The sequence below is a fragment of the Trachymyrmex septentrionalis genome, unplaced genomic scaffold (genome assembly GCF_001594115.1).
Source record: "Trachymyrmex septentrionalis isolate Tsep2-gDNA-1 unplaced genomic scaffold, Tsep1.0 scaffold59, whole genome shotgun sequence".
NCBI lineage: Eukaryota > Metazoa > Arthropoda > Insecta > Hymenoptera > Formicidae > Trachymyrmex > Trachymyrmex septentrionalis.
In genome coordinates, this window is record NW_017305767.1 from 195529 (window position 1) to 211984 (window position 16456).

Here is a 16456-nt window from a genome sequence, read left to right on the forward strand (position 1 = left end):
TAATAATTCTGCCTCAGGCGAAAAAGGAGCAATGTCTGAAGTTTTGTTACATCTTTGACGAGGTTTAAAACGCTATGGAAGGATCGTCATTATCGATGTCTAATTCTGAAACATCTATAAAAGAGCTCTTCAAAAAAAAGATAGAAGAATAATTTACTTAATTTTTGCAATCCAAAAATTTACTGAAAGTGCTAATATTTTCTTGATATTGTAAATCTATTTTTTTTTTAATATAATGCATAATTTTAATCTGCGTAAAATATATAATTATCATTTTTTTAATAAAAATAATTTCATTAAAAAATGCAAAGATATTTCTATAGATAAAATAACAATATACAATATATAAATTGTTATTAAATATAAAATACGAATTTAAAAAATGTAATGCTCTAAGATAAGATTATTAGTATTATATTAGTCTTAACATTTATTCTATTCGAATAAAGTAATTTTCTTGCACAAAGGAAGGATTCATTGCTACATAAAGTTCAATCCTAGTCTTATAACTTGATTTATTGACTGCAATCCCAAATTCTTTTCGTTCAAGTTTCTCGTCGACATCAAGACGATGACAGATAAGGGAAATCGCGAGGAAGTAAGGCGCTGCCATTCGTTCGCGATAAATCTGAACAAGTTCACCAAGTGATCGGGTCGAGTATTTCTCGTACCCCGAAGTAATCGGCTATTTCGACTTCGCCCGTACAATCCAATTCCTCGCGTGCATGTGAAGGCCTTTCAAAAATTTCATTGGTCAGCGCGAACGCGGGATATCGTGCCTGCTCTAACCCAGACGCGTTTTCCATCTACAATATTTCGCAGTCAGCAATATCGGTAATTGGTCTTTCCGGGTCTCTGGTTTCCTTCCGCAGCGTTACAAAGTATGTATAAGCTGCATATTACCAATTTCCCAAGTGATTTTAATATTATGGTAATATAAAGGATATTTCAAAACTGTTGATAAATAAACAATAAATAACAAGAAGGGGCTACAAGCCAGATTTTTACGTATTTCAAATTTTTAGAACATACGTTTCGACCTTATCATTAGGTCATCCTCAGTATAAAGAAATTAAACGCAAATTTGATAAAATTAATAAAACGGTTAAAATTATATAATTTATAGTTACGCAAAAAGTTGGTAGTATTTATTCTTTTCTTAAAATGTTACAAAAATCTGTCTTTAAAATATTTATCGTCAGTTTTGGGACACCTTGTATATAAAATTGATTAAAAAAAGATAAACTATACCCATGCAAAGTAATTTGCCATATTCGTTGTATAACTTTAGACAATATATATAGAATAAATATTATGTAATAACAGATCATTATTACAAAATTATTTTTAAAAATCTGTAAAATGAAATATTAAAATTTCGTAAAATGAATTAACACGCATTAAAAAAAAGATTAATCAAACTATTTCTGCAAAAAAAATAAAGCTACTGTCAAAAATATTTTATTCTTTTACGACATAAAAGCCATTCTACGAAAGCATACATCACACATCAAAAGTTGACAGAACAGAAAGGATATTTACGTTGCATATATGCACGCAAATGCAGCTGAGGCGCGTTTGTTCTATATCTACACTCGCACTCCATATTTTTACCTCTGCGAGAGATAGCAAATATTTAAGACAAGCTTGTTTGTCTTTTCCGATCTGTAGCCTACATTTGTACGTCTTCGCTCGAACACGTTGAAAGACGCGTACGCATACATTTTCTGTACAATCAAAACTTACTTATTTACTTTTGAGAATTAGTTTATTTTACAGTATTTTGTGTGACTACTGTGTACTAATAATATTAACTATAGATATTCTTTACATGTAGATTTAAAAACTGCGATTTAATTTTTCAGTATTTTAAAATGATTTTTTTTCTTCGAGTTAATTTAAATATATTAAGTTTGAAACACGTAATTTGCAGTTTGAGCTTAGTAAAGAACATTTACATTATCTTTATTATTAAATATTAAGTTGGAGAAATTGAAAATTCATGAATATTACAAAAATTAAATTTTACGAGAAATCCAAAACATATATTTATCCAAAATTTCTAATTAACAAAACAATTTTATTTAACTTAATACTTTCCTATATAATTTTGAGAAAAATATCGCGGATTTTAAAATACCCTGAATATACATAATAGCTGCACTAAAGGATATGGAAATCATTACATATAGAAACCATGTAAAGAAACGATGAAATTTCCTTTCGAATATTCTTTAATGTGCATTTTCCATTTATATGGATACTATCGTATCGAGTTTCACGAGCTTATAACTGACGCAATAAAATTGTGCACCTGAAATTATGTTGCAGCTTCCTCGATCTAAATGATCGACTTTACGAGGATATCTAGAGCTTCTTCCCGACTGAAATAATACCTTCTCGCGATATCGAACGATATAAAAATGCGCGCGCTTTCAGGGCAAACGTAAAGCAACTTCCAGCGGCCAAAAGGGAAAGAATTGAATTATCCGAACTTATGCATGTGGCACCACGTTTACACGATATATGAAAGTCGCGTGTGCGAGGCTCATACCCGAGCGAGGCGAGCAATCGCGCTAAATCTCTGTGAAAAATCCAACGGATATATATTCAGGAACTTGCGTCTTTTCTCGCATCTTTCTCCAGCAAAAGGCGTTTAATTTTCATAAAGAACCTCAATTTATGGGGTATCCTAAATTCTGGTACATGCTCTCAAACTTACAAACGATGCTTTATCTTTTAATTTTGCTCGCATGAGCAAAAGTTATACTCTGCTTTTATACGCCAATAATAAATATACTAGCCGCAAACTGTAAACATAATCGTTTTAATTCAGAGTACTGCAGTTAATTATTGCAAAAATTAATTTTTTGGATTGTAATTAAAATCACAAAGACAGATAAAAATTATTTGCTCGAAAACGATATTATTTGCTCGAAAGTAGATATTAAATTATAAATATTACATCGATTTTAAATAAATATATTAAATGTTGCAAGTTCCTCGTTTTATAAGTGGAGTAATGGTATTACAAGATCAACTGCGACATAATGTCGAAGAATTTTGCTTTAATCGGACGAAATAGGTACATTTTCGAAATAATCCATCAGCTAATGCGTTTAAATCTAATTTTTGTTTCGTCAAAGTCCGGTATCGTGGCCGCCTTAAAGCCAGATATGAATATTGAAATTCTCATTATTCGCATAGCCGCGAGCGAACCAGTGTAACTGATCCACACTTTGGCCGACATAATTTAAAGTTTCTAAATTAGCGAGTTAAATTATGGATACGTGCTCGGTCACTAGGCATCCCGGGCTAGCCAGTTTAACAGATAGATTGCAAAAGTCATGTCCCTTAGGACTCGTAGATATCATCTTTATTTTATCTTTAAACTAGGTCGTATTACAAGGCTGTAACAATTTAATTTTTTCAAACATACACCTTTTGCTCATTTATATACTCTCTATAAGAGAAACTTTAATAGAATTTTCACGGTCTTACATTGAAGAATTCATTACAGAGAGAAAAGTACTTAATATTTGTGATTATAATTACATGCTTAAAAAATTACGGTAAGAAAGTCCATTTTTATTGCTATAATTATATTTTTATTATTATTGCTATAATAATATTAGTAACAATAACTTAATATATATATTTCTCACAAATATGGAGAAATTGTACTATAAGTTATGATAATCTGAACTATTAATATAATAAAATATTAAGAATAGTAAATAGAACTTATAACTATTTTTATGTAATAAATGCAATCGTCATTATAGTGAATATAACTATTTTCTTAACATTCGTTAACTATTTACATGGTAAGAATAATTAAGAGATAAGGAAAAACTTAATACATGTTATAGCTGTGATGATCACATTTTAATGTTGAAGTAATTATAATATGTATGGTAAAAACAATTATAAATTTGTAGTTAATCCAAAAAATTAAATTATAGTAAAATTATAGTACCTGCATTTTTTTCTTTCAGTCATGGAAGGAAGCTGTATCTTTACAGCCTTTATCTTTAGAAGAAAAAGAAGAAGAAGATCCTTACATAATAAATTTTGACAAATTTGGAATCAATTTTTTCTTAACATTAATTAAATTATTATAAATTTCGAATTATTATTGATTTCGAATTAGTGTAATATAATGTTTCCTTTACTGACATTTTGATCGAGTTAAAAGCAAAATTTCCAGCAATTTCATTACATCGAGAAATCTAACTAATGCTGTTTTCTACCACGATACGGAAATACAAACTTCAAAAGTCATTTTGTCAGAAAAATATTGATAGAATATGATGGATAATGACAAATACGAAATACAAAAGTCATTAGCTGTCGTATTCTCTGCTTGCAGCTGTCGAAATTCTCGAATTTATTGTTTGTCAGATTGCAATATCAATATTGTAACGTTTCTGTGCATTCAATTGAGAAATAACTTGTTCCTAACTTTCGATTATTTAGAAATTCCAGAGAGTTGTTCGGCTTCTGATAAGGTCGTTAGACGTTGGTAACAAATGAGACTAAATGTAGGTCAGGACACCGGGCTAAGTTCTTCATTTTTCAGTGCAGTTGGGAGGCGCTTAACGTCATGAATCTCCCTGGTGTCGGACAAACAAGGACAGACGCGATTCTCCGCAATTAAACAAGCCGAAATGAATACGAAAAAGGTGCTAACTGGGGCAAAGAAAAGTTTTCACAAAATGACCACGTTGGCATGCCGGCCTCGATTCCAGAAATTATCCTACTCTTCATAGACACACGAAATTAACTTCTAGTTGAATAGACTATCTTGATCCTGCTTCATAATTAACAATTCCACGAATGATTGGATCACAGCATTATAATTTTAAGACAAACTCGACGTAATTCTCATTAATATTTCAAACAATATTCAAGAAAAGATTAAATGGATTTTTTCAGTGCTTTTGAAAAATATTTTGCACAGCTTCAAAAAGCAGCAAAAAATAACGATTTATAATTAAAATTAATTATCGTTTTATATAAAACAATTTATCGTATTCTTTACCATTCATAATACATATCATTTATCCAAATTATATATACAATAAATGACGATATATTTAAAACAAGAAAACATGCGAATACAACTTTTTAATAACTGCAAAACTTTAACAATATAATTTTCTTGATCGATCTTTGAAAGTACCGCGTGAAAACTAATTTCGCAATGAATATTTTTCGAAGGAAAATTGATTTTTCGGAATATGTTTTCCCAACGTTCATCGCTGGGAAGCATTACTTTCCTAGCAAACATAAACTTCATCTCGTACTAGTTAACATATGTGCAATGAAAATCGTGGTTGATCCTCTGGTGTGTTGCTTTAAGAAAAATAACATATTCCCTACTCTGCTACAGGAGAAAATACGCACGCTTAGATGCACGCATAAATAAGCGAAAACATGAAACTAGGTCATACACTAAGAAAAATTTTTGGCTGAAAATGAACGAATCAGAAGATTCTAATCATATAAATTAGAATTCCACTTTTCTCAACTAGAATATAATAGATTCAACCAGAAAATCTTTATTCGATCATTTTCAATCAGAATTCCAATTAATGCAATCAGTCTTTTTCCAGTACATTATTTTCTATTTTCAATAAGTAGTGCAAAAGAAAATCTATCTGTATTAATTATATTAATATGTTCCGATATATACCATTTTTCATTTATATATTATTTATGTACTTTATATATTTAACTTAGAACCGAGTTATGATTACTGAAACTAATATACACATATAAATAACATGAAACTAGATCGTACTGTTTAGTAATATTTTAAATAATGTAAAAGAAAATCTGTTGTGTTAGTATCAACGTTCTAATATGTTCTAATGTTAATTTAATCTTCTTAATTTTACTTTTAAAAATATTATAAGCATGTCCGAATAACGATCCTAAAAACGCTACGTAATTCGCTGTTAACATGAACTCAAACATATATTTTGATAAAAATTTCTAAAACAAGCATTCATACAACAGAATATAAAATTTTGTTAAGAATTATAATTGCTCATTTTATACATTATTTATTCAAAACATTAATTTCCCCCCAAAAATAATAATTTCATTTATCACAAAATTATTGAAGCATGAAATCCTATCAGTGTCGAACACTATTTCAGAATGATAGTCAATACCACCCCTCTACCTCAACAGAGTGCTGTAATTGGTTTGTCGCAGCTTAACTAACTACCGGATAAAGTCACCAGTAACGCTAGCATTTAAGGGAGCTTACCGCTACGAGGCGAAGCGAGATGTTTACTGCTAATTGCGTGGCTTCGGACTTTCGATTTACCTTGGATTTATGCCGTGAACGTGGAGAAGGAAAGGCGTTAAAAAATTTCTTCCCAATTGGTTTGCACACGTTCATTTTTTAGAAGGGGAAATTGTTCGAAAAACAAGAATGATATTTTTTTCACTCTGCCAATGGAGATCTTTGGTAAATATACAACCGTTTTTCCTTTAAAAAAAACTTGCTTCCGTATTTTCTTGTATCTGCTTAGTTTCCAACATTGTACATTCTCACATTACAAATCTTTACATTAAAATTCTAATAAAATAAAATCAATTTTCAATTAAATATATTAATATTTTAGATTTCGACTCGTATACATTGCTTTTAAAATAGTTCACGAAGGTTTGAAGATGCCGGCGAATATTTTCAGCAACTTAACTAAAATTCTTCACCCTGTTACGAGCCTTAAAGCACTCTCTCAGTTTAAATAAGGAAAGAAATACTAGCTAGCAGTAATAGACGAGGGAACAACGAATAGAATATACGATAACGCTGTAATATAAATAGTTGGCATCGTGCCAGATGAGTTAATTGCTAGATCAGCAGTACTTCCGTTTGTTCACCGCGAACTCTTGGCCGGCTAGCTAAATTTTTCTTGGCAGAAAACACGCGTTTAAATTCGCAGGGTATTTCTGTTTAATGTACCTGGTGCGCGCGCGTTCAGATCTCATTTGCGCGATTAAATCTCGCGCACGGCACGCCATGAGAAACGCGAAAAGTTCTTTTTTAAGAAGGACAACGTACGCGAGGTACACGAGAAATCAGCAACGAAAGAAACGAAAAACAATTCACCGCTACTGCATTCGTCGACACGTCGCACGAATCACGTGAGTTTTCTTTTTTTCACGTCAGGAAGATCGAATTCCATCGAATGTCGAAAGGTTTCAGAGAATTACGTAAATTCGCGTGTGATGAAAAGCAGGTCAACGCGATTCAAGAAATCGGGATTAAAGTTCTCGCTGTACAGAATAGTTATGTGCAGTAACGACGAATATCTAAAAGCTTGAATAATAAAGCGTGGTGTATAAGTCGCGGTTTATGATAACATCTTGTTGCGCAAGTAATATTCGTGTTTATTTCATTCGTGACTTACATCTTGGGACTTTTACAGTTATATTTTTATATGTCTACCAGGCTTGCTTTCACTTTTTATCGGCATACATTCTCTTTATAACGTATCGATCGCAGACGTCGCCGTCTCCCTCGACCCATCGTGACTCTCGCGATCCTGAGAGGACTCATCCGAGGGTCGACGGCGAAGCAACTGAGGATCCACGACAAGTCTGACATTGACGGTGCTCTTCCACCACCTGTACCACGGTGACACCTGGTCCTGAAGAAGGAGAGACAAATGTGAGCGAGTGAAAAGAGAATCGTCGGGGGTCACGGCTGCTCCTTTTCCCCGCTGATTTAAATTATCCCGGCAGTTTCAGTTGTCAGGGGCAAAGGGCAGTCCAATCGATAAATCAGGCTCGAGTGACGCGCCTCGAGTGCCCTCCGATGTGAAAAAGAGGCAGCGCAAAAGAGAGCGAGGTACAATCGAAACGGGAGAGACGCGATTCGGAAAGTGGCGCGTATTCACGATTATTCTTAATTAAACACGACGTCCGACGATTTCGATTCAACTGCAGCGATTTACAGCGCGACGGGACCGACGGTTTTATTTAAAACCTCACCTCATCCTCTATCCTTCGTACGGCGAGTGCACTCAAAGTACGCTTCGAAGTAGTTACTGGGATCTTTTGCGGGGATTAACGAGAGCATTCGGTGACGCACGATTCGTTAGACCGCTTTCGGATAGCCGAGCGAAATATCGCGCACCAAACAAATCATTTCGTTCGCCCATCCTCATTTAGTACACTCTCTGGTTTCAATAATACAGCAGAGACGTTAAGCGGCATGAATAATTCTTCCCTGGATCGAAAGCGCACTTTGTTCCAAGCGGAATAATGTATTATAGATTCTAGTGGCTGATAAATCTTTCGATTTATCGACGACATTGATCTGTACCGTACCAGGAATATACGTATACTACGTGACTAGATTACCGCATATATTCTTTGCTATACTGGCGCAAGATATAGTGATATATGTATATGATAAATATGTTTCCATGAATAAACCATAAATAACAAATTATGTAACGGTAATAGAATTTTTAATTAAAATCACCTCTTTGTAATGCTACAAAAAATCGTTATTAAATGAATTAAATTTTATTCGAGCTGAAAATCTTTTCGGTGAATTGATTAAACTGAAAACGAGGCCGGAAATACGTATTAATATTGTATTAATAAAGTTAACTGTTTCTTCATTTCTGTTTTGGTTTTGTTTTCTACAAGAGCAGCATCATTGATTTAAACGTTTAATCCAAATTTTTTTAATATAATTGTTAAATTTCCAATTTTTATGTTAATTAATTGGAATTTTCACCAGATATACCAGAAGATTGATATGATAATCTCATTCAATTTCCCATATTTGCATACGAAAACTTAACGATCTCCATATTCATGTTCGAGATGATGCCAATAATAATTAATTTAGTAACAGCTTTGGAGCAACATAATCAAACGCAACATTTGCTGATAAGCTTTATGATAATTAACTATATACGGGAAATTAACGAGCATTAGCAACTATTTTAGAACGTATAAACAATCACCGTAAACACTCGCCATAACAGTCATAAATAAAATTCTAATAAAGTTTCACACCGACGCTATAAAGATTATATAATCTTTATCAAAAAAGATAATTTAAACAAGAATTAACTATTAAGAATTTACTATAAAATTACATGATAAACCAATAAAAAAATAAATACTTATTGATAAAAAGATCTACAAGTCAAATCATAATTTTTCAATTATCCAAAAAAAGAACACTTTAACAAAAATCTCCATTATAAATTGCGCCTTTAAAATATTATAAATTAAATCGTAGAATTAAGTAAATAAAGACGAAAACGCGCGATATGATTTTTTTCTGAGGGACGCGTGGTATTTTTAGACGAAAAAACCTACTCTATTAGCCGTGTTTCCGCTCAGTGCGCCCACCACACCTCCTGTGTATTCTTTTCATATCAGAGCATCATGTGTCTTTCGCGCCCTTCCGGCACAAAATGCGTTCTGACACGTTTGTTCCGGGTCGCTCCCTCATATTATATCCGCGCATTCGAGCATCGGGATACCGCTCACCTGTTTCACCCTTACCCAGGCCGCGCCTTAATGCGTCCGCCTGGGGCAAACGTCGCTATCTGGCCCGGCGAGATCGCGGTACATAAACGTAAACCGCGGTACGACGAAGTCGCGCTGGATAAAGTCGATGACCCAGAGGATGCATACTGATGCACAAGTTATCCCGACGTTACTAGTCAAAATACCACGATTCTATATTCCCTACGTTACGATACGTATATATCTCAACCAGATATGTATATTCTTCGAAAGATATTTTGCAGTAAATAACTCACGTCTTATACGCTAGGCATTCCTAGCTTACCGTGTAACCTTTCAGCCGAACGTAATACGGTGTAAACTAAGAAAAATGGCTATTGTTTCAAACTCGAAGCGTCAATAGGTATTAAGTTATGGATATTATGATATATATTGATCTACGTGTCCAAAGTATGAAAACTTACACGTCTTGTGATTTCTAAAAGGAATGTTTGGTAAAAGTTGTTCACTCTGGAGTTAACACAAAGGCTTTGATAAGATATCTCGATAATATATCTCGACAATAATGAAAAAAAAGATTCTCCTGCTGTTATTTTGAAACACTTTGACTTCAAGCTGTACTTGTTATATTAATATAATAAAATAAAAATTTACTAGATAATAAAACAAGTATTTCAAATAAATATAAATATTGCTTGAATAAAGATAATTTTATTTTTATGCGTTTGTCATGTGGAAGAAGTTGTGTATGTCGACTATATTAAAACGAATAAATTCATTTAATTCGTATCAATTGTAAATGACACAGCTTATATTTATTGAAATAAATATAGGCGAAGCGCTAGCGTGTGTTTATTTTCTTACTAAAACTATACTTCATTTTCTGATACCTAATTGTAAAGACACATTCGGTTCCCTGAGGAAATGTACGATGCGTTAAATACATTTCGATTCAAATATTAATTTCATTTCGTGAATATACAATATCCTACAATATCGGTAATATTGATTCGATTTGTTTCATGTATGCCCATCGTTGTGTATTACGTAAACCGATAATTTCGTACATTTAGCTTTTGATGAACTAATCCATGTAAATTTAATAAGATATTCATGTGAATATAATTGAAATATTTCCAATGTATTCAGCTAAAAAATATTAATATAGGACATAGTACTATACTCATATCTTCGCAATATTGCATAATTAATTAATTAAATACTTAATGAATTATTTTGGTATTATGTAAGTTATTTAATGCATCTTTTAAGCCAATTAATGCATTCAGTTTGATCGCACATACTGCGTCCTATTTCTATTGAATATTAAACAATGGAAGCGTTAGGTATAATGTGAGAGTATTTGTTCCGATTGTAGTTTAATTCAAAGAAATCAATAACGTTAAGCCCTGTTTTCTATCGCAATAATTCTCATTAAATGTAATCTTCTTAATGTTAAACAATATTGAATCGATAGCTTAAAAAAGTAAATCAGGAGCATAATTACCCTGCAGAGCAGGTAAACTGTGGTGACGTAACCTAATATCACGATGGTCAGAAAGAACCATATCGCCCCTCGCGTCCAGGGTTTGGAAATTCCAATCTTGTTTCCTTCAATGATAAAGTATCGCATACCTGCAAAGTTACAGCGAATAGCAAGTATAATAATTCAGTTCGATACAACGATAGTTTTACAAAAATATACGCTTATCGGAACTAAGACTTTGTCAACATGATATGATTTGAATTCTTTTTCACATATCACACACATTATATATATATATATATTTTGTAACAACGTTATTTTCCTATTCTTCTAAAAGAAGCTTGAAATGCAAGAAATATATATCAAATATACAAATACTTATATTATACAATTTTTATATAATTTCGAGTAATGATTAAATATTAAAATATACTATAAGTAATATTCGAAAAAAGCACAGAAATATTTTCAGCACCAAGCTTAAAATTTTAATATTAATTTTATTTATTGTTAAATGAGATATAAATATACAATATAAATACAAAATAAATATTATTTAACATTAAACAATATAAATATTTGGCGTTATAAATCGAATAATAAAACATATGGCTTTTTTTGAACATGTTTTATAAAAAAAAAAGAATTTAGTAAATTACGAAAAAACAATCATGTTTCATAAAATTTTTCAAACTTTCAATTTATCAAATTACTCACCCAAAAAGCACACCGCGGCTAATCCCACCGTAACAATGGTGAGTAATGTTAAGATGAGCAGGTCTGATTCTATGTTTCTACGATTTCGCGGATGGCTAATCCATATCCTCAGAGACTCTGGCCTGCAGGTATCCATAAAAATGATAACTACGCGCGGCTGAGTACGGCTATTAAGATAAAAGCTCAAAAAATTCCTCGGAGGATCATACGCTCATACACAGAATAAAATGTTTATCGATAAACACAATGTGATGTTAGAATTGTAAAATATAATTTGATTTAACATTTTTAAATAAATACAAAAAATGCACTGCTTCAAATTATAAAAATACGGATGTATAAAAATAAACATAGCAATAAGATATATTATATACACACACACGAGTAAAACTAATATTATTTGAAGTAATATAAACTTTTTTATAAAAAAAAAAAACAAATTAATTTATTATTCAACAATCGAATTGCAAATTTAAAGTGACGTAGCACACGTTATTTTAACGCATAAATCAGAATACAGAACGTCGCAGTTTATTGTCGATTTCTAGAGCAGTTTACTCGATACATCATTTTTGATGTTCGAGTAAACTCCAAACTGCAACCTGATCGACTCACAGTGGGGAAACAAATTGCACAGAAGAAAAAAAGAAAGAAATATGACCGAGATCAATTCATTGTGAAAAAAAGAATAATGGGCACGGAAAACGAAATAAGGAAACGTGCCGGTGTGCGAGAGATCGAAGTGCATTTCGGTGCTTGAATTACATCCAGCTTGAAAGTGTACCCTCTCCGTGCTAACCCGGTAAATGTAATGCTCACCATCGATAACGAGGCGTTTCCACGGCATTGAAGTAATACCGGCATAATTCGCAGTACGTTCGGCACGACTGATTCAGCCATCGTTCCAGGCAGGACAAGTGCACGTAAGCCAGCGTGCCCTTGCACCTGGAAAAAATACGCTGTATGTCCTATTGCAATATATAGTACTAACACGAGAAAATAATACGTAATTTTATTAAAGAACAATGGCATATAATTATGTAACCACAATTACGTACTTCCTCGTAAAAAACGGAATTTTACACTAAAAAAATTTACTAAATTTTAATATATATTTCTTTGAATAGTATTTTAAGTAAACATTTATTTACAGTAAATAAATATTTAATGAAAAATGATAATTAAATTAAATTAATGGTATTAAAATAAAAATGTAGTATTTATTTATTTCTTTAGTGTATTTATATCGCAGAAATGAATTTAATCTAGACAGCAATCCGAGATGGAATTGTAAAGGAGAGAAACTAAGTGACTTCGTTTGAACACTCGAATATATTCTCTCAGCTCTTTCCAAGCAAACGTAAAGGATATATATAACTCAAAACTGACGCCAGACTCAACCTTTAAAATCTATATTTAGAAAAAGAAATCACTAGTCTCTAATTGTTAAGATTATACTGAATCTACATTTAAATTTCAATATAATCTTTATAAAATAGTTTAAATATATAAAATTAATAATTTTCTAATAAAGATGCAATTGTTGAATTAGCCATTCATTAATATGTTGTATTTAATATTGCATCCGTGTTGTAACGTTCTTTCGTACGAATGTATTTGTAAATATAAAATTATACAAGCACATTATAAATTGCATTCCGTAAATATCCGGAAGTATTAAATCTATTCATTCGTGTTCGCTCGTGAACGAACACGAATCATCGAAATTCACTCCGCCATCGAGAACGCAAGAAAAATAAGTTAGATCCGATTCTCCTCATTAATCTCTGTCGTTCCGCCATCGAACGCCTATGACTTCAAAGTAACATTTGGATTAGAAAGAATATCCGTAAGTTCGAGAATTATGAAGGTAAATACTCGCGCGCGGAAAATTTGCAGCGGGTCGCTCTCATTTCGCACGTTTCTACTGCGTTTTCACGTAGTTCTTCAAGCACGAGTTGTGTGTCCTTAATCGCCAGGACACGTTCCTCGAACTATTCACTCATTTATGCCTTTCTACCGTCTACAGCACTGGGCCATAAATGAGAAAGGGAAAGGGCAAAAGAGAAGCAAAAGAGAAGTTCCTCTCTTATAAAATCTCATCCCTCGTTCCTTCTTAGCACGATTCCCCATCTCGCAGCCAACGCGTGAATTATGTGACTACGTGAGGTCGATTTCGGTGCCAAGCCGGAATATACTTCATTCGACGATAGAGTCACGACATTTCGCTTTGTCAGCCGTGTTAAACGACCGCTATTCGCCGAGTAATCTCGTTATTATAAACAGCACCGGCAACTATCATGACATTGCTCTTCGCTTCCTACGCATCCTACGTCTACGATGTATGCACTGTATGCAGCAGCGCGCAAATTAGTCCAAACAAGATACGGAAGTAAACCTGAACTGTACTACTATTGCACGATATAGTGATTCCAAAGATAAGTTTATGCGTTAAAGTCTCGTTAAGGTGATATTAGGCTCACATATACGGGATCTCCCTGTTAAATAAAGGAAATGACTATACGCGACTGAATATTTAACGTATGGTAGTCTCTAATTATTACAATACCCGATATGGTTGTCATAAATTCATCCTAAAATTTTATAACGTTTCCCTGATTTCCGGATAAAATTTCATGGTTTTCTCTGATGCTTTTAATAATATTTATTTTAAAAAATAAATTCCGACCGAGTTAATGTAACAATATAAATAAAGAAACAACGTATAGTAGAGAGCCTAGTATCGATCAAAGTTAAATGTTTCGAATAATATAATATTCTTGGTTCATGAATTTAATTTATCTCAAATACGCCGAAACGTTCGAACATTTAAACACAATTAATCAGAAATACTAATAATTACTACTAATAAGCGATACTAATAAGAATATTATTCAAAACATCTAACTTTGACCAATCCTCTCAGATGCTCTCTACTATATTTATTTTAAATTTTTTGTATTTTTCATTGTGATTTGAAAACCGTCAAATATTTTGATAATTAAAATTTTAAAAACATTAGATTTTTTATCACTTGTTGGCACTTAGATGCAAATTTGCACCAGCACTTCTTTATGGCTGCAGAAATAGTCCTAAAATTAATTCTATGGTGCTGTCACTTGGCTATAAAAAAAGTTAAGAATCCACCACTGTACTTTCCATGCATAAAAGTCTTTAATATCCTTTGAACAGACCATAAAGTAACAAAATTACCCGCTGTTAGCACCGGACAAAAGAACGTTCTTTTATTATATGAACAAACACCAAACATTAATTTTAATATATGTAAAATAAATTTTTTAATTACATATTTAGCACACTAGTTACAGCTCATTCCTAGCAACTCTAATTTTCATCTTTGTATTGATGTCAAATATTTAATTAAGAGAGTAATTTAACATAGCAATGTTATAAATTATTACAAATGTTGTTGACACTGCTTGCACTTAATTGTTAAGTAATATTCCAAAACTACGTAGGTATGATGTAAACATATAAAACCTTTTTAAATCAAATAATTTCAATTTTCCAGAAAATTTTGTAAAATTTCCTGATTTTTCCATTATTTCACTGAAATAATTCCATTTTCAATTTTCCTTATATTTTCCTTATTTCCTGATTTCTAATTTTATGGCAATCCTAATTAGCTTCAATTTCAGATAGACAAAAATATTAATTTATTAAATGTCTCTAATAAATCTTATTGATGAATATCAAACTGATCTATTGTTAAGAGATTAAAGCATCTTGTATAAGTTTAAAGTAACAAAAAATTTCTCAACAGACAGAAATATGCGATGCGGCAACAAAAAGCGATGCAGCGCACAACAGTGAATGAAATAATTCTCTTTTACACGATTTGCCCTGTGGCTCATCGATGTCATAAACTTTTCCCTTTGGCAGCATGATGTACATGGACGATGATTAGCCTGCGTATATCCGACGAAACAGTTATCGTCCAATGAAATTTATGCAGCTCTTCTTTCGCAGCGCGATTCGCCGCGGAGTATAGCTGCTGCGTTATGACATCAGTTTTGCGATTGTTCCGGCGAACAATGCACGGTATGCAGCAGAATTCGAAATACTCCGTCAGCGTCGAGTGCGATATAAGGAGCGATATTAAACGAGAAATAATTCGCGAGCGACCGTTAGGAAAGTTTGCCGGCATCGCTCCGAAAAATTTCAACCCAACTTCCGATAACGAAACATTTTAAACAATCCACCACCTATTCGCCGCGAACCTACCAGCGTTTTTTTAACATACATTATAATATTATAGCGTAGCTTTATCTTTTAGTTAATAATTGTGGAAAGTTTTTCATATAGCAGTCTCAGAAAACCAGATATTCGTCATTCAGTCGGTTAAATTAGTCACCGCTACCACTTTTTTCACTATACCATATTAGATGTTTAATTTGTGTTGCTATTTAAATTACCCATTTGAAGTTGGCTCCCAACTTTTGAAAAATTTGACTCATTCAATTGGTCATTGTTTACACATGTATGCATATTTCGAATTTCCGTTTGCACATTTCTGGTAAAAAAGTTATTAAAAAGGTTATTAAAAAACAATTTTAGGAGATGCTAATTTCACGCTAAGCTCCCATAAGCAAATTAGATATAACTAGTCTTAATCGATAAATTTTTATTTGCACATTCTCAAACAAGCCGATTGTTTGTTTGCACATATTTAGTTAAACAGTTATGAACAAATAAATGTTGGGAGGCTAATTT

The 16456-nt window shown here is 32.4% G+C and overlaps 2 protein-coding genes across 3 annotated transcripts in view; one reads left to right on the forward strand and one right to left on the reverse strand.

The window, feature by feature from the left end:
- The window catches only part of LOC108752198 (lachesin), a 393798-nt gene that overhangs the window by 140120 nt on the left and 237222 nt on the right, over window positions 1-16456 (forward strand). The window lies entirely within an intron of this gene.
- The window catches only part of LOC108752199 (E3 ubiquitin-protein ligase MARCH3), a 16486-nt gene continuing 7428 nt past the window's right edge, over window positions 7399-16456 (reverse strand). For both annotated transcript variants that reach the window (XM_018492872.1, XM_018492873.1), the window contains exons 3-6: window positions 12542-12667; window positions 11723-11844; window positions 11027-11154; window positions 7399-7673 (exon numbers count right to left, since the gene is read on the reverse strand). In XM_018492872.1, coding sequence (XP_018348374.1) covers window positions 7509-7673; window positions 11027-11154; window positions 11723-11844; window positions 12542-12667 — 541 coding nt within the window. In that variant the 3' untranslated portion in view covers window positions 7399-7508. The remainder of the gene's footprint in view (window positions 7674-11026; window positions 11155-11722; window positions 11845-12541; window positions 12668-16456) is intronic.